Consider the following 24,412-nt stretch of genomic DNA (forward strand, 5'->3'; position numbering starts at 1 on the left):
TTAATATATTGACTGCTTTTGACGATTGCACGTGGTACATGTTTGGGAGCCTCATTGGTATGCATTGCTGTCTGCACTATCGCTGATAATTCACCAATAATTGACGAAACCCAGTCCGGTAACTGAGGGGGTGTGGAGCATTGAGATTCTCATGAGTGTACTATGTGTGAATGTCTTTATAGGTCAGGTCAGGTCAGGTATGGGATCATGCGCCAGAGCAGCGCGTCACTGCGTCCATTTTCCACCGGTACTCCAGGGGCCTCCGTCTGGCCATCCCCCAGGCAGATGCCTGGCCCATCCCCATCTCCTTGAGATGTCAATCAACCTGCTGCAACCACGAGGCACGTGGTCGGCCCATTGGCCTCCTCCACTCATGAGACTCCCTCGCTGAGAGAATCTGGTGAGCAGGAGCAGTGTCAGGAAAACGAGCCACATGTCCATACAGCTGCAGCTGACGCTCACGGACTATGCAGGTAATAAATCTCATTTGTCTTTATAGTTGTTGAGGAACTCTGGGAAGGGCTCAAAACAGCATATCACTTACCTTGTGCAAGTCTTCTTGGGTCGCCTTATGCAGCTTCTTCGGCTAGAGGAGCATGGGAGGGGTTAATTGTTTATATAATTGAAGCCACCTGGGATTAGTTCATCAGGTGAGAGCTGATTGGCTATTCCCTCCATTCATAGGTGAGAGATGTGGATGGGTCTTTCTTTGTGTGTGTGTGTGTGTGTGTGTGTGTGTGTGTGTGTGTGTGTGTGTGTGTATATATTGTTACGGCTGTGGAAATTCGCAGAGCACCATATAGGTCCTTAAGATCAGTTATGTCGATAAGTCTGTGTTCAGATAAATTTCCCTACCGATGTTTAACGGGCAATTATTCGTGTAACCGGGCTGTGATCTTTGAGTTAACCGTTATTCTTTTGCTATCGTTATTTTGCACCAACCGCTTCACCACAACCACCTCCACCACCAACATCGCTCTCATCAACCGCTTCACCACAACCACCTCCACCACCAACATCGCTCTCATCAACCGCTTCACAACAACCACCTCCACCACCAACATCGCTTTCATCAACCGCTTCACAACAATCACCTCCACCACCAACATCGCTTTCACAACCGCCTTCACACAACCACCTTCTCCACAACTGCCCTCAAACGACTTTCTCCACGCCAACCACCATCTCCTAAACCGCATCTCCCCCAATACCCAACAACGAAACAACATTGCTTCACCTTCGGCTCCACGGGCGCCGCCATCTTTGCGCCGGCCACGGCAAGATCACTGCAAACAAACGCGGGGGTTTCCTCGTTGCCAGCGACGGTGATTTCTACCACGTCCGCTCTCCCTTCAGCGTCGATGATCTCTATCACGTCCGCTCGCTCTACGCTTCGCCTCGGAATTCGGATCAGGAGATCAAGAGGGGCGGAGCCAGTGGGGGTCAGAGGGGAAAGAGCGGCGATCAAACCTCGCCTCACGAACCCTATAAAAAGGCGCGCAGAGCGCCAGTCGAGTTGAGTCGGTCGGGGTTTGGTGTGGTGTGAAGACCAAGGTTCGAGTCCAGTGGAGGGCAGTGAAGGTCTGGGTTTGCCGAGGAGACGGGAGCGGAGAGCGCGGCCAAGCCTGCCGTGCCACGCAGAACTGCACGTTCGTGTGCGGGACGTGGGGAGAACCGGAGAGAGATCGCCAGCCAGCATCGAACGGTCCGAGGTGATCGGGCTTTGGGACTGTCCGAGCAGCGCTGAGGGACGGACAGGCTCTTAAAGAGAGCATCAACTCTGAAAGAGCAAAAGACCCGTTCGTTCCTCTGAGGCGTTGCCGGCTGAGGCGTTGCCGAATCGCCGGGCCATCGGACGGGGCCTGAGCCGGACCGCGGTCACGACAGCCGCTGTGGGGACGGGACGTCGCGGGTCGCCCCAACGAGGCACCTCGAAGGTGAAGGTAACCAGCCGGCCTCTTGGAGCTTCTGCGGTCATCACAGCTCTGTGAAATAAAGACGCAAGAGGTCCAGTCGACCCCTCGTCTTTCCTGGGGTTTTTCTTTGTTTCTTTTGAATGAACATTGTGGCGCCATATCCGTAAGTAGAACTGTATAAGTGTGTACATAATAGATAGATGGTAGTAGCTCTTTTGCATTGCTTTTGTTGGTTGTATACTTGCGTGTGTGTTCGGCCTTGCATAATTGCATGCCTGCATGACTATCACTGTTTACGTGTGCTTTGTAAATAAATGTGCTTGTTCAAATGTTAACCCGTTCGTTGCGTACTCTTCCCTTAATTGAGCTGCCGTTCTGCGTTTGGAATATAGTTGGTTTTTAAATAGCCAATTAAGTGATTGGGTCCAACGGGGCTGCGTGATAATACCCTGCTCGGTTATCCCAAAATGAAGCGAGCTGCTTAAGCGGCTCGTTTCAAAGTGGCCCCGTTGAGGTACAGTCTCTCGGTAGTCTGCCCGCGCGATTAATTAGGTATATCGACAATTCGGCGATTGACCCTGTAGCGCGGGTAGAGTGTTGACTGGGCTGTGGTGTGCATAAAACACACCCGTAGCGGGATTTCGGCGTTTGATCCAGAAGGCTGCGACTAGATTGTCCGTTCGGTGGGCGAGAGCGACCGCCATTGGTTTGAAGCGGTCGTCCGCACGCCGGCGGGCGGAAAGCCACAACAATATGTATGTGTGTGTGTGTGTGTGTGTGTGTGTGTGTGTGTGTGTGTGTGTGTGTGTGTGTGTGTGTGTGTGTGTGTGTGTGTGTATATATATATATATATATATATATATATATATATATATATATATATATATATACACACGTATATACATATACATATATATATATATATATATATATATATATATATATATATATATATATATATATATATATATATATATATATATATATATATATATATATATATATATATATATATATATACATACATATATATATATATATATATATATACGTATATACATATATATACATATATATACATATATACGTATATACATATATATACGTATATACGTATATACATATATATATATATATATATATATATATATATATATATATATATATATATATATATATATATATATATATATATATACGTATATATATATATATATACATATATATATATATATATATATATATATATATATATATATATATATATATATATACGTATATATATATACATATATATATATATACGTATATATATATATACATATATATACGTATATATATATATATATATATATATATATATATATATATATATATATGTATATATATATATTTTTTATATATATATATATATATATATATGTATATGTATATACGTGTATATATATATATGTATATATATATATATATATGTATATGTATATGTATATATATGTATATATATATATGTATATGTATATGTATATGTATATATGTATATATATATATACATATACATATACATATACATATATATATATACATATATATACATATACATATACATATATATATATATGTATATGTATATGTATATATATATATATATATATATATATATATATATATGTATATGTATATATTTTTTTGGAAACCTCAAGCAAAATAAACGTCAAATCACATCATTGACGGACTGCTGTGCTCTTATTTTTGCCTCATATATATATATATACATATACATATATACATATATACATATATATATATATATACATATACATATATATATATATATATATATATATATATATATATATATATATATATATATATATATATATATATATATATATATATATATATATATATATAGTTGAAAGTGTGTCTATTTGTGTGTTTGTGTTTGTCTGTGACCTATGCATGCGAAAAGTACTCGACTGATCCTCACCAAACTTCACATGCTGACAGAACATGTACCCGGGAGTGTCCCGATGTAAAAGAATTGTACTTCCGATTTTCGGTTTCCGAATTATGACGTCATCACCTGATTTCGTAACGTTAATTTTTCAAGTTCAGCCGATTGACATGGGGCCAACGCCATATACAATATATCTGACATATGATTTTAAGTTTTTGTTTGTCCGTTTGTTTGTCTGCACGCACTAATCTCCTGAAAGGTGAAAGATAGGAGCTAACCACTGAAACAAAAAATGTTGGGATGGACCCCAGGAAGGTTATAGGCTATGTGGCAAGGCCCCTCGGCCGGGGGGGGGGGGAGGGAGGGGGTGTGTTTCCCCTTCACCAATCCCCTTAGCCTATGACTGCCATGGCCCAATAGGGAACTGATACTGTGCTCGCGTCAGACATATGTATAGAAGATTAAATTCATTCAAAAAGAACCCGGGCAGCGCCAGGTGCATTCACCTAGTATAATATAAAAACTAAAGGACACAATATCAACTAGTGTTAAATCTGGTGTTGTTTACCATTCGTCAAGTAGACTGTGACAAATTCTACATTGGTGAAACTGGAAGAAATTTAAAACAAAGGCGAGATGAACATGAGAGAATAATTAGGCTTGGGAAGGTGACACAGTTTGCCATAGCACGTCATTGCCTGCTATCTGGCCACCAATTTGACATTGACGGGACCAGTGTCCTCGACACGACATCCAACAAACAACATGGGTTGATATTGGAAGCATGACACGTGAAGAGCCGGAAGGGTGGTCAAACTGGGGAGACGGTAGACATACCCAAACAATACACACCTCTGATGCAAATGGTGAAAACTGGATGGTGCAAACAGCTGTATAAAGTGAGCAACAAACAACACTCAATCTCAAACCCCACATACACATGTGTACAACACTCAACAGGAACTCCAACAATCACAACCCACTACCCACACCTCATCACATCCAACCCAGACACGAAACCAGCCATATTAGTGCCCCAGAAACACAAAAACAACAGCAAGCGCACACACAAATGCTCAACCGCACAAAACACCACCAGATCACTTGTAATTAAAAACAAACCAAAAATAAGAGCACAGCAGTCCGTCAATGATGTGATTTGACGTTTATTTTGCTTGAGGTTTCCAAAAAATTTTTTTTATAAAAAGCACTCCTCCATTTGACCTTGAGCATCAACATGCGACCAGAAATGAGCGGTCATATCAGAATAAAAATCGGACACGTGCCTTGGCTCGGCATCTATTGACCAGGGGAAGCCGGCTGTGAAGCTGATGAAATGTTATCTGAGACTGGGTCTGCTCTTACTTATTACTCAAATCAGCGGAGTAGATCTGGTTTACTTTTGGTTGAAAGCGCCTTCTTCCTCTTTAAAAACGTATAATCCCAACCGCCCCAATCTTATTCCATATCTAATATATAACGCTCTTTCTAACCACTGACTGATATTCAAGATCGGTACCTTCCGGGTGATGTAGAAAGCTGAAATTTTGCATGCCGATGGACTTCGAAGCCGTTACACTGGGAAAGATCATATGCTCATCAGACAACATCCGTAAATGAAAATAAAAATAAAGGAAAATAAACAAATGAAAAAAAAAATTAAAAGTGCAGGTGAGCGACCCGAGACAATGGAGAAGCACGGCAATTTTGTGTGCCGACGGATATCGAACCCGATACACTGGGGGAAAAAATATCATAGAACCATTGGAAAGCATCCGTTAATGAAAATATAAATAAATGAAATGAAAATAAATCGATTTAATTGTTAACATATATTGAAAACATAAAAAACATTACAGAAAACATAAAAAACAAACATTACATATACAGTATGTATATATATATATATATATATATATATATATATATATATATATATATATATATATATATATATATATATATATATATATATATATATATATATATATATATATATAGTGTGTGTGCTTTATTTTTTTATTTTTTATTTACCACCTCTTTCCTGCCACATTAATAAATGCACAGAGGTGTAAGTTAATTGAGTCAAGAAGACAAGTCACATCTGGTTACCAATTGCTGCAGGAAGCAGCTCCATATAAATACCACATAGCATATTGCAACAATTTATTCTGAGATAAAGGATTATAATCGTTTGGGAGAAAGAAAGTCAATGACAAACAAGTTTGGACTTCAGAAGCGAAATGCACTCTCTACCTGAGTCAAAGCTTCTTTTTTATCCTTGAATGGCTAAAGGAGCAAATATTACAAGTGACAGCATCTCCTTGTATTGGTGTCCGAGAAGCAACTTTCACTTCCAAAAGTTCATCCACTTGCCAATCAGCATTGCTTTCATCAGAGCTTGTAGGCAGGTGTGGCCAAGAGAAATACCAAAATCCACGAGGTACACACAACATGAAAGGTAATCCAACGACGCTCGCCATGCCCCTATAAACAACAAGTCATATCCTTGCTACTGCATCTGTACAAGCTCAATATTTAAACATGGCTTGAATAGCATTAGTGAGTTTACAATCTAAACTACCTTAAATAATGTCAGACTCTAATGGTTCTGTTGTTCACGGCCCACCACAACAACGTGACGCCACATTGGAGGATGGATAGTCAGATGATAATTTGCTCTCAGCAACATTTCATTGCTGTTACTCGTGTTCATAACGGGCCGGGCTTGTCGGAGTGAGAAAGATGAACGTGTAGACCATTTCAGATTTACAATGTGCAGTATCAAACAAAATGAGCAAGCTGAATAAGGTTTGTCATCTCATTATGGTAGTCTTCATGAACCTTTGGCAATGAGCGGACACTAATCGTGTGGTTAATTATATTGAAAACAAGGAGTCTGATACACAAGGCATTCAAATCCAGTCACTGTGCCTCTCTGAATCTGAATTAGCAGATATAGTTCGACTCGTATTTATTCTGAAATATCTTTACTTCCTGCAGTCTCATAAGATGCAACTTTGATCAGTATGGGTTCATTTTTATCAAGAATTTGAGTGATCTATGAGGACTCACTGGGCCACCTGCATATGGCTGCATGCAAAACTAAAAGGGCACTTGGTAGAGCGCATACCTCCGTCACGTAATGCCGGATCCAGAAGAACATATCGGGCCCATTACATTTTTGAAATATCATGCTATGCAGTACAATATCATTTTTGGTCCTATCTCTCAACGATGAAAATCACTTTTAAAATTCTTATAGCTAGATCCGGATTCGGATCTTCAACAAAATCTAATCAATTTGTCCTTGTCACACGGCCAACCTATCCAAAATTTCATCAGAATCCGTCCAACAACTTTTTAAGATATACTGCGCAAAAACAGACAGACAGAAAGGGGTGAAAACATAACCTCCTTCACCTTCGGTGGCATTGGTAAGAAGGACAGAACAAGGGGAAGGAAGTGAGAATAATTGTAGAAGGGAAGAGAAGGGCACACAGACAGTGAGAAAAGAGGTTAGGAGGATGAGTAAGTGAGGGGGCTAAAATAAGACGATGTTGAAAGAGAGAAGAGTGCAATATTGAGGGGGGGGGGGAGAAGGATCATGTATCAACATTTGGGGAAAAAGGAGAGGGTGATTCTGCAATTTTAGTATACATGATATATCGTACCAAAACTCAGGGGACACACCTGATTTTAATGGCAGTGAATAACAAGGCCCAGTATGTGCCCATCGAATAGATCTCATTGGGCTTCCCTGCACCCAAAACACAGCCTGAACTCTTTCCTCAAACATCTGCTTATTTTGATAAGTGTGAACTGGGATTCTCCACCATTCCTCACATATGTGAGCCCCCCCTCACCCCCCCCCCACCCTTGTTGTTTCAGATGTTGAAGTCATTGGTATCAAACGTGTATTTTGCATTTAAAATCGTTACACACATCCTGCCATCAGACTTTAACAATGTGTACCTGGACTGGTCACTCCACAAAAGCGGCTTTCACACTTCGAGGCTCCACAATAGCCATCGATCCCACCATATGTCACTGTGCATCAACAACATTGATTAAATACCTGTGCAGAGATGCTTTTCTGTAGTATTCCATGGAATTCAAGACTTGACTAACTGTACTGCCATTTCCTTAACATCACAAGACTTTATAAACTCTTTCATCACATCAAGCAGTTCCATCTAACGTCTGCCTGAATATGTATTCCACATTGGGTTCTCTTCCATTATGAGATAATTTTCAACAGTCTGCTGGAACAATGGTTAGGGTAGGTTGCTTGCACGTGTTGTTGATTTAGGAATGTATGAGAATGGCTGAAATCATCCTGATGGAGTTTCCAACTCTCTGACAGATGATTATCATTCTTCATTTGAACGACAATATTTCAGAATGGTATGAAGCGAAATTGAGCAAGGGGACAATTCTCAGTTGTATGTGTCTGTTGATATGTTTGACTCTTCTATAACAACAGTTGACCCTCAAGCCCAGAATGTTAAATATTAAGTTCAGTTGTGACTTTGGCGTTGTCTACATGATATTACAGTTCATGCAACTCTCGTGAAAAAGTGAATGAGTTGTCATTGTTTGTTCAACCTTCACCCAACAACTCCTTTCAACTCCAAAATAATAATAATAATAATTATTATTATTATTAATATTATTATTGTAACTAGAAAGGCACTCAGTTAAGTGAGTGCCTTTGCCAGGCTGAACAGTTTACGTTTTGTATCCCACTAATAGGCCGGATCTACTGAGCTGAACCAAAATCTCATCAATTCGTCCTTCTCATGCTCACAACCTGTCCACCAAGTTTCGTCCAAATCTGTCCATAGCATTTTAAGATCTCGTGCTATATATCGTTTTTGGTCCTATCTCTCAATCTTCTAATAAACAAATGTCGTTGTGTGTGTGTGTGTATATGTGTATGTGCGTGTGTGCGTGTGCGTGTGCGTTTAACACCAATCACGCCAAAACTACTGGGCCAATTGCCACCAAACTTGGCACATGGATCAAGTATGACCTCGTGGTGAACATGGGCTACTTGGTTTCATCTGTAGTCATGGGGGTTCCGGAGAGAAGGGCGACAAAAATTCTCCATGCAAATGTGCATTGTGTAGCGCCACCCGGTGGTGATGGCAGAGGGTATTACAAGTCACTTGTGGAGATAACTTTCATTTTTGCACTGTACATGTCCCCAGATAGTGGGAAGCTCCAAAGCCAACCTCTACTAATCAGGGGAGGCAGGGGAAGGGGTGGGCGAAGGCAGGGGAGGGGTGGGATGAGGGAGGGGAAGGGATAAGAGGAAGGAGCGGAAGGAGTGGGAGGAGGGACCCGGCGTTGCCCCGCAATGCCAGACACCCCAACTAGTGCTGAATAATCACGTTACAAGTTGTAGTATAAGGATCCGGATTCGGATCTTCACCGAAATCGAATTAATTTGTTTGTGTCATGCATCCAACTTGTCCACCAAGTTTAGTCCGAATCCGCCAATAACTTTTTGAGATATCCTGCTTACATACAAACAAACAGCAGAGGGACTGCTTATCCATAGCATCTGCCAGATCTGTGTCTATATTTTCGGAGGTTTTGCAAGGTGCTCGACAGGGAATCAAAGCAAAGCTGGTGGAAATCACGTCTTAAAATAAAGTTATAACGTTTGCGTTTACCGAGAACGATTTACATGATGCATGCACAGACAAGCAGGCAACATGGTGGATTTTCTGCAACGTATATTTCACGGGCAATTGAACTTTGCGATGTCTCCAGGGTTGTTCTACATTAAATAGCAACTCTTTTGTGGATAAAGTCATTCTTTGAATGAATTCATTCTATGTCATTAACTGCTGCATGCAAGGTGAAGACAGGTTTAAAGTTAAAGGGATCCTATATGGTATGCAGTGACAGCCTAGCCAACCATTCCTTCTCAACCATTTAATTGGAGTGCTTGCTTGAGTGTGTAAGCCACTTGCTGAGCACCCATTGCCAATAGCGGTACCGCATTACGTCAGTCTGAGAGAATCGTTCACTCACTGCGGATGCTTTTGCAATGCCACGTCATCCTGAGCGAGTGGTTCGTGCTCCGTCATTCTGAACGAGTGGTTGATGCTCCATCATCCTGAATGAGTGGTTCGTGCTCAGTCTTCCTGAATGAGGTTCGTGCTCCGTCATCCTGAGTGAGCAGTTCGTGCTCCATCATCCTGAGCGAGTGGTTTGTGCTCCATCATCCTGAATGAGTGGTTCGTGCTCCGTCATCCTGAATGAGGTTCGTGCTCCGTCATCCTGACCGAGTGGTTGATGCTCCATCATCCTGAACTAGTGGTTCGTGCTCCGTCATCCTGAGTGAGCGGTTCGTGCTCCATCATCCTGAGCGAGTGGTTTGTGCTCCATCATCCTGAATGAGTGGTTCGTGCTCCATCATCCTGAATGAGTGGTTTGTGCTCAGTCATCCTGAATGAGGTTCGTGCTCCGTCATCCTGACGAGTGGTTGATGCTCCATCATCATGATTGAGTGGTTCGTGCTCCATCATCCTGAATGAGTGGTTCGTGCTCTGTCATAATGAATGAGGTTCGTGCTCCATCATCCTGAGCGAGTGGTTCGTGCTCCATCATCCAGAATGAGTGGTTCGTGCTCTGCCATCTACTGTAGAGCGAGCAGTTCATGCTCAGTCATCTTGAGTGAGTGTTTTGTGCTGCATCATCCAGAACGAGTGGTTCGTGCTCCATCATCTAGAATGAGTGGTTTGTGCTCAGTCATCTAAAATAAGCGGTTTGTGCTCCATCATCGAGAATGAGTGGGTCGTGCTCCATCATATAGAATGAGCGATTCGTGCTCCATAATCGAGAGCGAGCGGTTCCTGCTTCATCATCGAGAGTGAGCAGTTCATGCTCCATCATCCTGAGTGAGCGGTTTGTGCTCTGTAATCCCGAGTGAGTGGTTCGTGCTCTGTAATCCTGAGTGAGCGGTTCGTGCTCTGTAATCCTGAGTGAGCGGTTCGTGCTCTGTAATCCTAAGTGAACGGTTCGTGCTCTGTAATCCTGAGTGAGCGGTTCGTGCTTTGTAATCCTGAGTGAGCAGTTCGTGCTCTGTAATCCTGAGTGAGCGGTTCGTGCTCTGTAATCCTGAGTGAGTGGTTCGTGCACTGTAATCCTGAGTGAGTGGTTCAGCCTCTGTCATCCTGAGTGAGTGGTTCGTGCTCTGTAATCCTGAGTGAGTGGTTCGTGCACTGTAATCCTGAGTGAGTGGTTCGTGCACTGTAATCCTGAGTGAGCGGTTTGTGCTCTGTAATCCTGAGCGAGTGGTTCGTGCTCTGTAATCCTGAGTGAGTGGTTCGTGCTCCGGCATTCATACTGAACGAGTTGTGTAATAACACCCGATTTCTGAGAGGTTTGCAATATTAACATGTTTTCTAAATTACCAAGCCAAATTATTTTTCGACCCATCACACACAGCTGTTTATAAAGACTAATGTTTGTGAACATATCCCTGAAACATCTGTATAAATGCATCATTGTTTTTTTGGTGAAAGCGACTCAAGGTTTTTGGGCTATATACAGTATGTATTACACTCGGTAATCAGTGACTCTAACCTGCCGATTCCCGAAAAATTGCCGATGTCAGCCAAGCAGTGTGTGTGTGTGTGTGTGTGTGTGTGTGTGTGTGTGTGTGTGTGTGTGTGTGTGTGTGTGTGTGTGTGTGTGTGTGTGTGTGTGTGTGTGTGTGTGTGTGTGTGTGTGTGTGCTGTTCATAAAGCATAACATTTTCTCTCTGGTAACTCACTTACCCCAATGTGTCTGTGTCTGTGTCTCTATCTTTCTGTCTCTATCTCTGGACATATCTGGACGGTGGCTATGTCTGGATGGGGTTTGTCTTCGGACCTGTCTTGATGGAATTTATCTCCGGACCTGTTCGGATTTGACTTTTCTCTGGACGTGTCTGGGTGGTGTTTTTGTCCGGATGGGAGTTTGTCTCCCAACATGTCCAAGTGGTGTTTGTCTCTGGACAGCTTGGCTCCGGACATGTCCGGGCAGTGTTTGTCTCTGGACGTGTCCGGGCGGTGTTTGTCTCTGGACGTGTCCGGGTGGTGTTTGTCTCTGGACGTGTCCGGGTGGTGTTTGTCTCCGGATGTTTCTGGGTGCTGTTTGTCTCCAGCCACATCCAGGCAGTGTTTCTCTCTGAACAGCTTGTCTCCAGATGTGTCCGGGTGGTATTTATGTCCGGACGGGAGTTTGTCTGAAGATATATCCGGACAGGAGTTTGTCTTCGGATGTGTCCGAGCAGTGTTTATGTCTGGACGGTTTGGCTCCGGATGCGTCTGGAGGGTTTTGTCTCCAGCAGTATCCGAGCGGTGTTTGTCTCTGGCCATGCTTATTGTATGACCGGTAGAAAATGGATTTCAGACATTATTTTGTTTCTTTCTTTACTGTTATTCTATGCAGAATCATTTTGATGAAACAGTATGAATCGTAATTAACGCTCCACCGCACATCTGCCTTTCCTTCCTCTCACCTCACATTGTCTTCCCTTCCCCCACCACTCCTCACTCAGCCACCTTCCTCACTCCCCTTCCCCCTCCTCGTTCCCCCTCTCTCCTCTCTCCTTTCCCATATACCTCTTCACTCTCCCCCACGTGTCTCTCTGTCTGTCTCTGTCTGTCTGTCTGTCTCTCTCTTCTCTCCCCCCCCCCCCCGCCTTTTTCTCTCCTCCGTTTAGTATTCCCATCAGCGAAGCGACGGTGGTATTTGCTAGTAATAATAATAAATAAATATAAGTCACAACACCCTTGTGATGTCTCTTCATGCATCCTGGCACACTTCTCGTCCATACTCCCCTCCTTCTGCCCCCACCCACACAACCCACCATCCCCTCCCGAACACCTCTTCTGAATGAAATCAAGTAAATGGTAAGGATTGAGTTCGTGTTATGCAGGGTGAGTAAACTGATGGATTAAATTAATGGGTTATGGATAAATCACACAGATATGACGTGCTAAACAGTCTCCTCCTCTGCCAAAGTTTCCCAGTACTTCCTTTTGTGTTATCCAATATAATTAATACGTTTAATCCACTCAAACATTGCGGTGAAAATAAAGACAATCTTTCATCTAACAAATGCCTAATGCACTGGAATATATTCTGAAGAAACTGTGGAATACGAATTAAAGAAACAGAAAATCATTGATTAACAGGAGAAAACTGAGTTTTCTCAAACAAAACAATGTTAATGAAATCACATCCTATTTGCAGGGAGATTTTTTTGTTTGTTTGTTAAAAAGCACAGAAATTGTTTCATTAGTGAATAAGTGCTCTCGCGATGCGATGTTTGCTCAGGTTCGCATCAAAAAGAGGTTGACTGTAAAAATTTACAGCTCTGCAAATCACTGGATACCTTTCTATGCGGCAGCCTTTCACTCTGCTCGTTGTGCTGCATGACAGAGCCCTCAAATTCCTTCCATCCCGACATGGCCCTTCATGCTTAGAGGTTTCATTGCACTAATGAAGATAATTTTACAGTCCATGCCGGCCTAATTAGCACCCCCATTTGTCCATGGAATATTAGATTGCTCGGGATTGATATTACTTCTGGAGTGTAAACCTGGAGACACTGCCAACTTCCTTCAAAGAGATCTGCGTGGATATGCCACCCATCGCAGGGGACGCCTACATAAAGCTTGACACGGTGATAAACCCTTAGAGTGCACACTCGAAGATGAAAATATTACACTTCCAGTATATATATATATATATATATATATATATATATATATATATATATATATATATATATATATATATATATATATATATATATATATATATATATATATATATATATATATATATATTTTTTTTTTTTCAGCATATCTTAAGTTCTTCGAGCAATCTTCTTTTTCATATTTTCCATTCGAGAAGCTTTCGGAGCAAGTTGCAGGGTCATTGGTAGTGAGTTTAGTAAAGTGAAACACAAGCAAAGTATTCAAGGATGACAGCTATGCATGAAATACCACAATCTGCAGTACATTGACCTTTGAGTTTGATGAAATCCTTTCCAAGGTTGAATAAATGTCGCAGGCCTCGCATACATTTGTGCCAAATGATATCCCTCATTCATAAATCTCCATCTCGGGAGAGCCTGGCGATGGACCAGAACTCTGCTAAAAAGAATACAGTCGGGAAGGCAATTTTATTCGAGTCTGTCAGTCCTAATGTGCCACAAAACTCATTAATTCCCTCTCTGTGGTCGTGTATATCACCAAGTTTCTGCTGTGGTCTTGTGCATCAACCACAAGTCAGCCATGTTGGCCAACTGCAAAAAGCTGGTGTTGATATAAAAATCTGCAAATGCAATTAATTGGTGCATCCCCTCATTATGTGTGGTGGTCTCTGGTAATAGTCATTACCGGATATTCATTCATTCCTTCTCTCCCTGCTTTGCTCTCCCTCATATTCATGTCTACTCGTCCATTGGTTGATGACAGTCTTTCATGTTATGTTTTCTCTATTTTGCTCTGCCAAGCAATGCTTGTTAAAATGTCTGAAAAGAAACAGCTATTCAGTGATGTGCAACCGTATCCAACTGCTTTGGTTAAAATGTGTTCAATAGTCAGAGCTTACGAAGCTGCTTGTACAATGTTTGACAGCACATATACAAGATCATAGACAAGATTTTTTTAAAAGACATGACCATGAATTACTGCACAGAGGGAATCATGTGCAATGGTCACATGGATTTTCTCAAATTTATATAAACAAGAGAGGGGCAAATGGGTGGGCGGTCAGAGGAGGGGGACGTGGATAACAAGGGAGGTGGAGGAGGAGGAGGAGGAGGAGGAGGAGGAGGAGGAGGAGGAGGAAGAGACAGAGAAGGAGGATGTGGAGGACAAGGAGGATGTGGAGGAGAAGGAGGATGTGGAGATGGATATGGAGGTAGAGGTGTGGGAGGATGTGGATGAAGAGGTGGAGGAAGACACAGATGTCGAGTCGGACATGGGGTTGAAGGAGGATGTGGAGTTGGAGGAGGATGTGGAAGTGGAGGAGGATGTGGAAGTGGAGGAGGATGTGGAGGTGGATGATGTGGGGAAGAGGACATGGGGGAGGAGTATGTGGGGGAGGAGAGGAGGAGGAAGAAAAGGAGGTGGGATATGGGAAGGAGGAGAGGAAATCTTTCCAATAAATTATGATATTGCACACTTGGAGGCAGAGTTGAAGCCAGCATTTTAAAAATTAAATCTTGCACATGTTTCTCTTGAGAGATCTAATGCTATAGAAAAGTTTTTTTTTATGAACACTGGGACAACCTCAACACATAATCTAGCAAAGCTTATCAAAACAAAACACATGTATGACTGTCCAAAGAGCAAACTGTATGGCCATGCAAGAAGCTGCTGTTTCTGCCTTCAGGTATATCAACAAGACAAAAATACCCAGGTTGGCGTGCAATGATGCTGAGCTGGCTCTGGCAAGTCAACCTGCAAGCTGTACGGATTCAGTTCAGCATCGTTGGCTACCTGGGTAAATTTAAAATGCAAAGCTTTTGGTTCAGCCTGTATACTGTTTGACTCCATAAAGATGAAGGTTACTTTTATGCTTAACCCAATAAGTCAGATTGGATTGACGGATCAACAGAGAGAGAGAACCAAGTGGAAGAAATACAGGAGAGCATGAGTTGGTGTGAAATACCACAATCTGCGGAACATATTCGATAGATATAGAGAGAATGTCAAGAATTATATGTATATGTTTGTTGAATGACCATGCCAGATGCTTTTAGCTCATAACCTCTCTAGATATAGGTCCATAACCTAAGTTGGAGGTCCAATTAGGGATTTAGAGGGAGAAAGGGATAGGGAGAAAGAAAAAGAAAGGAGAGAAATATGTCTCCAAAGAGAACTCATAAAGCACAGCATGCATGAAGCTCGGCAGCAGTCGTTGGCATGTATATCTACCTTCAAACTCACCAGATAGATAAAATCCACTTCAGTACAAAAATAACAGTAACGTGTCTCCTGGATGACATGACATAATATGAGACAGATAGATGTCCATAAGAAATGACCATGAACTACTACAAAAAGGTGGTGGTGGGCAATGGTCTCACTTGAATTTGCCAAAGTTTCCATCATTCACAGTTATATGGTGAGAAATCCCTCTTATAACTGAATAAAGTCAACAATCACTGTGGGGAAGTGTACTAGTTTGCATTTTAAGCATCAAGGATGGAAAAAGACATGATGGGGGAAGAGAGGTGTGTGTGTGTGTGTGTGTGTGTGTGTGTGTGTGTGTGTGTGTGTGTGTGTGTGTGTGTGTGTGTGTGTGTGTGTGTGTGTGTGTGTGTGTGTGTGTGTGTGTGTGTGTGTGTACATATTGGCAGATAAAAACGCAAGTCACTCACCCAGAAGATAAGGTTGAAGGAGAACATCAGGTACTTGAGGCAGGAAAGGCAGGTCTGCGCCATGTTGAACTTTCTGAACTCGAGCAAAAAGACAAGAGAGAGGTCTAGGTAAAGTACCACAAACTTGCTCCCTTTCGCTGCCGCTGCCGAAGCACGACCACCTTGCTTTCCACCATTACCGCGTGCTGATCCACTAAATGCTGTCCCAGCTCGACAGTGGGCCTCTGCTGAAGCAAAGGCACCGCGATCGGCATGGTTTTCACCTGTGGGACTGCCTTGCCGAGGAGATTCTACTGGACTTCCCAAGGAATGCATCTCCTCAAAAGTACCCCGTGCTGCTTAAACCCTTTAATCCCAACTTCTCTATGCCTACTCCAATACACCTCCAGCAAAAATAGCTGCTCCAGCCTTCCCTTATTTCCAGATAACCCTCCTGACCCTCTCTTCTCTTCGTTTATTCCTCTCCTCCACAGCTTCCAAGCCACAGCTTGTCACAGCGTTTCTTTTCAATGAGTGACTCGCAACCCTGCTCAATCTGGGCTCTTGGTCAAGGCTGAGTCATGCAACACAGGTAGTATTCGGGGGCTGAGAAAATGCATCGCTCCTTGTACCTGTGGTCAGGCTTCGTTCCTTTACAGATCTCCATGCATCGGTCCTCACAAGCGTTGGTTGCCCTGACTCCAATAGTTGTATCACCCCAAATCTCTCCTTGTATTGGACCGATCACAGCTGCTAAGTCACAAAGCGCATGGCCAGGAGGAGGAGGAAGAGCATTTTGATTGCTATGCTACTCTTACAACCTCAAATCAACAATGGCTCCAACGTTTTTCATCCACCCCTTGCCCCCGGAACCCTGAGCAATCTCAACGATACAGACACTGGAGCTAAAAAGCGCTATCCAAGATGCGTGCCGTGCCAACCTGCGCTTTCTGCTGTCATCTTCCCTCGCGCTCACCCTGTCCTGCGCTTGTGCCTCCCTCTGCTGTCCCTCCCACCAATGCTTCTTCTCCCAACCACCTCTCTTGCTCTGCCCCTCCTAATCCCACCCACTATACACTCACATATTCTCTCATGCTCCCACCTCAGCTCTTTTACTACTGAATTTATTTATTTTCGACACAATGCTGTTTATTTTTTATTTTTTACTTGATTTATATCAATATTTTGGTGCAGCGAAGGAACAGAATCGTTTCTTTACACTCAGTCGAGTCCCTTTAAAAACAAGTCTATAGATTGTGTTTATATTAGTTGCTATGAGAAGCAGAAATAGAAACAGATATCCTTAACAGCAACACATTCTAGCATGTTTTTCTTGTCATTCACACCTGACTTTGTTACCTCATGGTCCATCATCCTGAGCACTTGAGCAATGATGCTTAGTAGACCATTGATAATTGGACACTAACCCATGCCCTTAACTGAAAGAATGGAGAGTTCCTACAACCCTTTGTCTCAGACTCAGACTCAGACTCTCTCTCTCTCTCTCTCTCTCTCTCTCTCTCTCTCTCTCTCTCTCTCTCTCTCTCTCTCTCTCTCTCTCTCTCTCTCTCTCTCTCTCTCTCTCTCTCTCTCTCTCTCTCTCTCTCTCTCTCTCTCTCTCTCTCTCTCTCTCTCTCTCTCTCTCTCTCTCTCTCTCTCTCTCTCTCTCTCTCTCTCTCTCTCTCTCTCTCTCTCTCTCTCTCTCTCTCTCTCTCTCTCTCTCTCTCTCTCTCTCTCTCTCTCTCTCTCTCTCTCTCTCTCTCTCTCTCTCTCTCTCTCTCTCTCTCTCTCTCTCTCTCTCTCTCTCTCTCTCTCTCTCTCTCTCTCTGTTCTACTCAGAAGAATATGATCACATTTTGCTGCATTCCCTCTTTACAAGCGACTCGGAATCCCACCCGACCCCTCCCCACTGCCTCTCTTCTCCTCCTGCCACCCCTCCCTCCTATTAATCCATCGAACCAAGGTCCAATCATGGGCCAGCCCATTCTTGCAGCTCCCACTACCGTACAAGGCACAGCTCTCCCACATATCCCCAAAATATCTCATTTGCAGTCTCAGTCTGCTGAGCCATCGCCGATACGGCTCGCTCCGGCAGCAATGGGGGTGTAAGAAAGGCAGCGAATCTCACAGTGTTATTCTGCAACATCCCCTCAAACTTTATTTATTGTGCTTTGCTTTGTGCAACTCGGCACAAGACAGGATGAGTAAGCCCAGCGGGGAAGAAGTCTCGCTTGGAAAATCAAGGGTATCAAGTCGTAACCCAGCATTAAATTAACCCCCTCTAGCAGGGGGATTGCATGTTGTGACCACTATAAGGGTGAAGAAGTGGCATAATCCTGTAGAGGCACTATTTTTGCTCAGCACGGCAGGCATGAGGGTCAGGTGTGTGTGTGCGTGTGTTATTGGGTCTGAAGGCATGGCTGCACTACAGAGGTTAACCATCTGTCAGTGTTTGATCCAAACTTATGTGCCTTTCAAAGCAGCTCACCATCCAGGGAGTCTCATTTTAGTCTCAGACCGTGGAGAATCCTCGTGGGCAACCCGTTACTCAAGCTAAAGTAGAAATTTTGGATTTTGCCATTGTATTTGACTCTTCAAATTGACGATTCAGCTGAACCTGAAACAAGGCCTTTTTTGATTTATCTTCAAAAAAAAAAAAAGGTTTTATGTCCTATTTGAACAACTGTGGGCTCCACAACATGATGCCTTCTGTTGACGCTGCACCACTTGGCTAGATAATTCACATTACACCTGAGTATGAGATACCTAAATACACAAATGTCGGATGATAATTGGGCAGCATTTGCTCAGTATCGGCAAAAACACAACAAAGGAAAAATTTCAACAAGAAATCTATACATATTAAATAATACAACAGGAAACATTCCCTAACTCATAAATCAAATATAATGCATTAACATGGCAGATAACAGATCAATCACATGATGTTTAATAGATGTACCTCTGTCTTATCATACTCAGACTCTGAAGGATAGCTCAGCTGATAACATGCTCGCCACTTATCTGTCTTTTTTGGGGTAGATCCCAACAAGGCTGAATTCAACGAAAAAATTTTCAGCAGAGTGCCAGCAGGAGCGCTGTTTACTCATGGAACACTGTGCTTTGGCTGGGAATACAAAGCCAGCTGTACCATCCACATGCAAGTTGTGGATGTTAAACATCCCAAGGTATGTTTCAACAAAGGTAGACCACCGTTTGCTGGGACCCTGGCCAACTTATTTATTTTGGAGGTTAGCTATGTAATTAGCAGTGTGTTGTGGGTTATGCATGGCACAGGCACGATGGACCAAGTGACCTCCACTCACACTGGTTTCTCTACCATTTCTTTGTATTGGGTAAAAGATAAACTTCGCAAAAGGCTTTGTTTCCAGGAAAGGTCTGTGAAGTCGAAACTCTTAACTCAATCGATTCCATAATAGGAATGACTTCAGGATGAAAAATTATACCTTGAAGTTTGCCAGTAAAACAGTGAGGTTCCACCGGCAGTATAAACACCACTAGCTCGCTACGGGTGGAAAGAAAGGTCATCATCTGCTTCAGGAAAGCAAAATCGGACGCCAACATGATGGAAGATACGACTCAACATTGAAAGGACAATCAATTCTGAACTCATCCGCACCTCGATTTCCAGCACAAGCTTAAACTTTCCAAATCTGGCAAACAAATCGTCTAAACCTGGTATGAGCATACAAAAGAGTTTGTAGCCTTCTTCGCTCCTGTCGGTGATCAATATGCACTCACAGCTTGAAAATCTGCTCAATGCAGGGGCGGCAGAGAGGAGTGCAAATGAAACGGCAACCTCACAAGAGTGTGGAATCCAGGTGTACAGTGAGATGGAAAAGCGCAGGTAAAAGCGAAATTCCCCACCAAATGGAGCTGCTTTCACTCTCGGCCATTCCCGCATTCACAATTACCCGATTCCCTCAAAACCAGAACAAAAGTCCTGTTACAAGTCTGTGCAGCTCACCCTCACACCTGATCTAACTTCCAGTTTCAAAGGTACCTGTAAATCATGTTAATTATTTCCATGTGTGTTACTTGATATGCAATGATGATTCGTTCTGGATTGTCATGACCCCATCCAACAGGATGGTGTTGAGGTCGTTTTTCTCTTTGAGCTGTCTAATCTGGGTTCGATTCCCGACCCGACTCTAGACTGTTGGATTGGTGCTTTCCATGGGCAGGTGGTTACATGAATGTGTGTGCCGACCTTCGGATGGACGTCTCGCTGGGTAGCCAGCCTGTGTGCTAGTATTAGTTGGTGAATGCAATAAAGACCCCACATGTTGTCTTCTTTGATGAACAGTTCAGCAAGTGAGTATTGGCATCACAAATTACAAATTCTTGCCCTGACTCCTTTGGGATTACACGTTTACCAACCGAGTGTATAATCCATGCCGTTGAGCTGCTTTGGCAGCACCGGATCTGCCTTGGGGGAAAAGGAGAAGGGGAGAGAGGAGTTGGAGGGCAAGAGGAGGGTGACAAAGAGATGGGGGAGGGGGGGTAGAGAAGAAGAAGGAGAGAGGATTGAGAAGAGGGAGGGGGAAAGGAACAAGAATCTTGAGCGAGACCCCCTTGAGCCTTCATTGATCTACCCCACACACTTCCACCAATTCATCATCTACCTATTTCCATCTGCCTCTTCCTTGCACATATGTTGTCTACTTGTAGTTCGTTCATTCTTCATCAACCGTTTGTTGCTTCGAAGTACAATTCTTCTACACCAACTCCACTGCACCCACAACTTCCTTTCGAAGCTCATCCATGAACCTCAAAGAATGCCACATCTAAACGAGAGTAACTATTCTCCAAGGATTCAGCCGACATGTCCAGATTATTATATGGACCAATAAATACCAGAAATCTGTGGAGGCCAAAGCAATTTTGGCAGGGAATTTACACCGATTGGTTTGCCAATGCCTTCTCAGTGCTGTGGCAGGAATTGCAATTTGGACAGGGTACAACTATAGTCTACACACACACACACACACACACACACACACACACACACACACACACACCCATGATTACGAGGAAGGAACAGAATATGTTGTATCCAGATTCAAACGGCCATTACTGCAGCATGTCCAAGGAATAAAAATAACTTTCTTTTGTGTCCTTCATTGTGACAATAATAACCTTTGTGCATCACGCAGCACATTCTCCATAATCAAAGAGTGAAAGAATCATCTACCCTCCTTCGATGTCCCCACACGGCCCCAATATCTATCTCTATCTCTATCTCTATCTCTATCTCTATCTCTATCTCTATCTCTATCTCTATCTCTATCTCTATCTCTATCTCTATCTCTATCTCTATCTCTATCTCTATCTCTATCTCTCTCTCTCTCTCTCTCTCTCTCTCTCTCTCTCTCTCTCTCTCTCTCTCTCTCTCTCTCTCTCTCTCTCTCTCTCTCTCTCTCTCTCTCTCTCTCTCTCTCTCTCCCCCTCCCTCCCCCTCCCCCTCTCTCCCTCTCCCCTCTCTCCGTAAGAGATTTTTTATCCTTTGTCTGGTGATTCATTTTGCTTGAGGTATCATTTCAATTTGAGTCATTTTTCCACAAGAGCGGTAAAACCACTCATAGGATTAATAGCATACGATGTCAGTTCACTTAATTATTGTGGCGTTATATTATTTTATTTTTTCTGTTTATCATTTATTGGTAACATGAATAGGTGTGCCGTTGGTTCAAGTTATTCTTAAAAAGGTGTTTCTTGTTAATTAGGTCATAATCCGGAAAAAAAAATAGGCCAAGGACAGGAATCAAATATCAGGTGCATAACTTCAGTGCAGGTACACTGTAATGATGCAAGAAGATATTGGAAGGCCAAGTGGTCTTTGAGATTCTGCAATTTCAAAATTGAGGAATGACAAAAAATGCATTTCTTTCTTCAGACCACCATTTGACCTTGACCTTTAACCTGGTGGGGCATGATGTAAATTAAGTGTAAATGCGCCTGTCTCTACACTATCTAGAGAGGGCAATTCCATTCTGATTGGACAAACCTTAGTCAAGTTATGGTAAAAAAAAAAATTTAAGTCTATAATTTGGTCATGACCTTAAAATTAGGTCAATGTCAAAAAAATATGTCGACCCTTCATACTTTCTATTCCCATCATTGATACAAAATTTCAACCCAAAAGTGCCCAGCCGGATCCGAGATACAGCTCAGAAATTTGGAGTGCAGGAAGAAAATTTTTTTTATACATATAATTTGATGGTTTAGTACTCCTCGGGGTCCAAGAAACTTTTTGGTACCATTAAAAATTGGGGCCACCAATTGTAGAAACAAACCTTACAACAGCAATAAGCCTTCGGCTGTCCTATCGGGGGAGGCTTAACAAGAAGGAACCTGAGCGCAGGAGGTCATTCGGTCCATCATGCCTGTGCTACACCAACACCAGGTACCAGCACTCATCCACACCAACATGGCAACAGCCATTATTTTCTTCTATTCCAACTCCTTCTTATTATTGTTATTATGCTCTTATTTTTTCCTCTTCTTCCTCTCTCGATTATGTTTAAACTCTTAAAAGTCTGTAATGTTTGGCAATGGTCTTTGTGCAAGCATTTTTCCTTCCTCGTGCTCTCGGTATTTTTTATACTCTATACAAGATATACATGTTGTATAATTGCCTTCGATTAGGCTAACATTGATGAAGGAGTGACTTTTCTGATGGATGATAATGTCATATTTTCTTTTGACATGAAATTGCTGGGGAAGTGATTCAACGATGCATATACAGTCATCTGCGTTGGCCGATGGTCTATGCATGGTATTCACCTGAAATCTCTCATAATGCTGAAGGAATTGCCAATAAAGAGATAATTTACACAATTTGCCATATAAAAAAATCCAAGCCATTTAATTAATTTCCTTCATGTCTGATACCCGTTTTATAATCTGGGATTTATTCTTCACCCGACTCTACACCGTCACCCCATGGTGTTTTGCAAGAACAATGAGCATGTCATCCGTTGGAAACGACGTTAAGCTGGCCTGACCCACCTGCCAGCATTGGTTGTTGTTGGACATTAAAGATCCCATGGTGTCTTTCCCAAAGAGCTGGACCTTGTCACTGAGACCCTGAAAAAAATTACAAATTCCTACCGTGATCTCGAGGAGGCACTGCATCAGTGGCACGGTCACAATCTACATAACGCAGCCAGTGACCACAGATGTTTGAATGCATGAATTAATTAATTAATTAATTATTGAATGAATGGTCTTTGGTAGCACAAACTACCACAACTCCCACGACTGTAACGAAGCCTGTAATAGATATTGAATGCTCGCCCAGCTTGTAAAGGATGTGACACGTCCGTTCCCTGACCTCTCGTTCGTACATCGACATGGCCGAATGACAGGAACGTTTCTTCCACGAAGCCAAGGACCTCGTTCATGGTTAGCTTGTTTCTCTTGCTTGTCCACAGGCCTTTATTTAGATGCCAATCGATGGCTCAGCAGCGCCTCTGGGTGGTACAAATCGTCTTGGCGTGGCCCGAATTGAAAAAGGGTCTTTTAAAAGGTCATCGTAATTTGTGATGCTTCATTCGAGCCTGGATTAGTGTTTGCACAGCAGGAAGATCTACAGGAGACACATTGAATAGTTTGTGTATGATTCCAGCTTCAATGGAACCTCCGCATGCAAGTGGCTGTCCACTCTCCTGAGATCTGGACAACTTCCAAACCGCACATGTTGAACAGCCAGATATCCGCTCTCTGGAAGGTGGTTTCACGAGCCATGGTGTATGGTTGCGAGAAGCCCTGCCAAATTGTTTTTTTTTTCAGCTCAAAGGATATGTACCATGAATACCAGAAATGATATTCCTTCATTCCCACTGTGGGTACCACCAGAGCTTCTGGGTCCATCTCCCATGAACAATCCAAAACTGTGGGAAATTGTGGAAAACCCCTTTCAGTCGTTTCCAAATATAATGCAAGTTTTAGTCTGAAGTTGTTGCCATTATGAAGAGGATAAAATCCGATTCATGTGTAACTAGAAGGGCACTCAGTATTACACATACCTCTACCACGTAATGCCTGATCCACGAGATCATATCAGGCCCACTACATTTTTGAAATATCATCCTATACAGTACTACATCGTTTTTGGCCCGATCTCACAATGGT

At 42.8% G+C, this 24,412-nt stretch overlaps 1 protein-coding gene across 5 annotated transcripts in view; it reads right to left on the minus strand.

The window, feature by feature from the left end:
* Positions 1-24,412, minus strand: part of LOC147025159 (tetraspanin-4-like) — a 292,907-nt gene that overhangs the window by 185,560 nt on the left and 82,935 nt on the right. For 3 of the 5 annotated variants that reach the window (XM_085885833.1, XM_085885839.1, XM_085885836.1), the window contains exon 3: positions 16,277-16,349. In XM_085885833.1, the coding sequence (XP_085741959.1) occupies positions 16,277-16,349 (73 nt within the window). Of the gene's footprint in view, positions 1-16,276; positions 16,355-24,412 lie in introns of all 5 variants that reach the window. The other 2 variants (XM_085885837.1, XM_085885838.1) reach the window with 1 other exon arrangement.

Source organism: Eptatretus burgeri, chromosome 6 (assembly GCF_056783735.1).
Source record: "Eptatretus burgeri isolate ZD-2024b chromosome 6, Ebu_testis_v1, whole genome shotgun sequence".
Taxonomy (NCBI): Eukaryota; Metazoa; Chordata; class Myxini; order Myxiniformes; family Myxinidae; genus Eptatretus; species Eptatretus burgeri.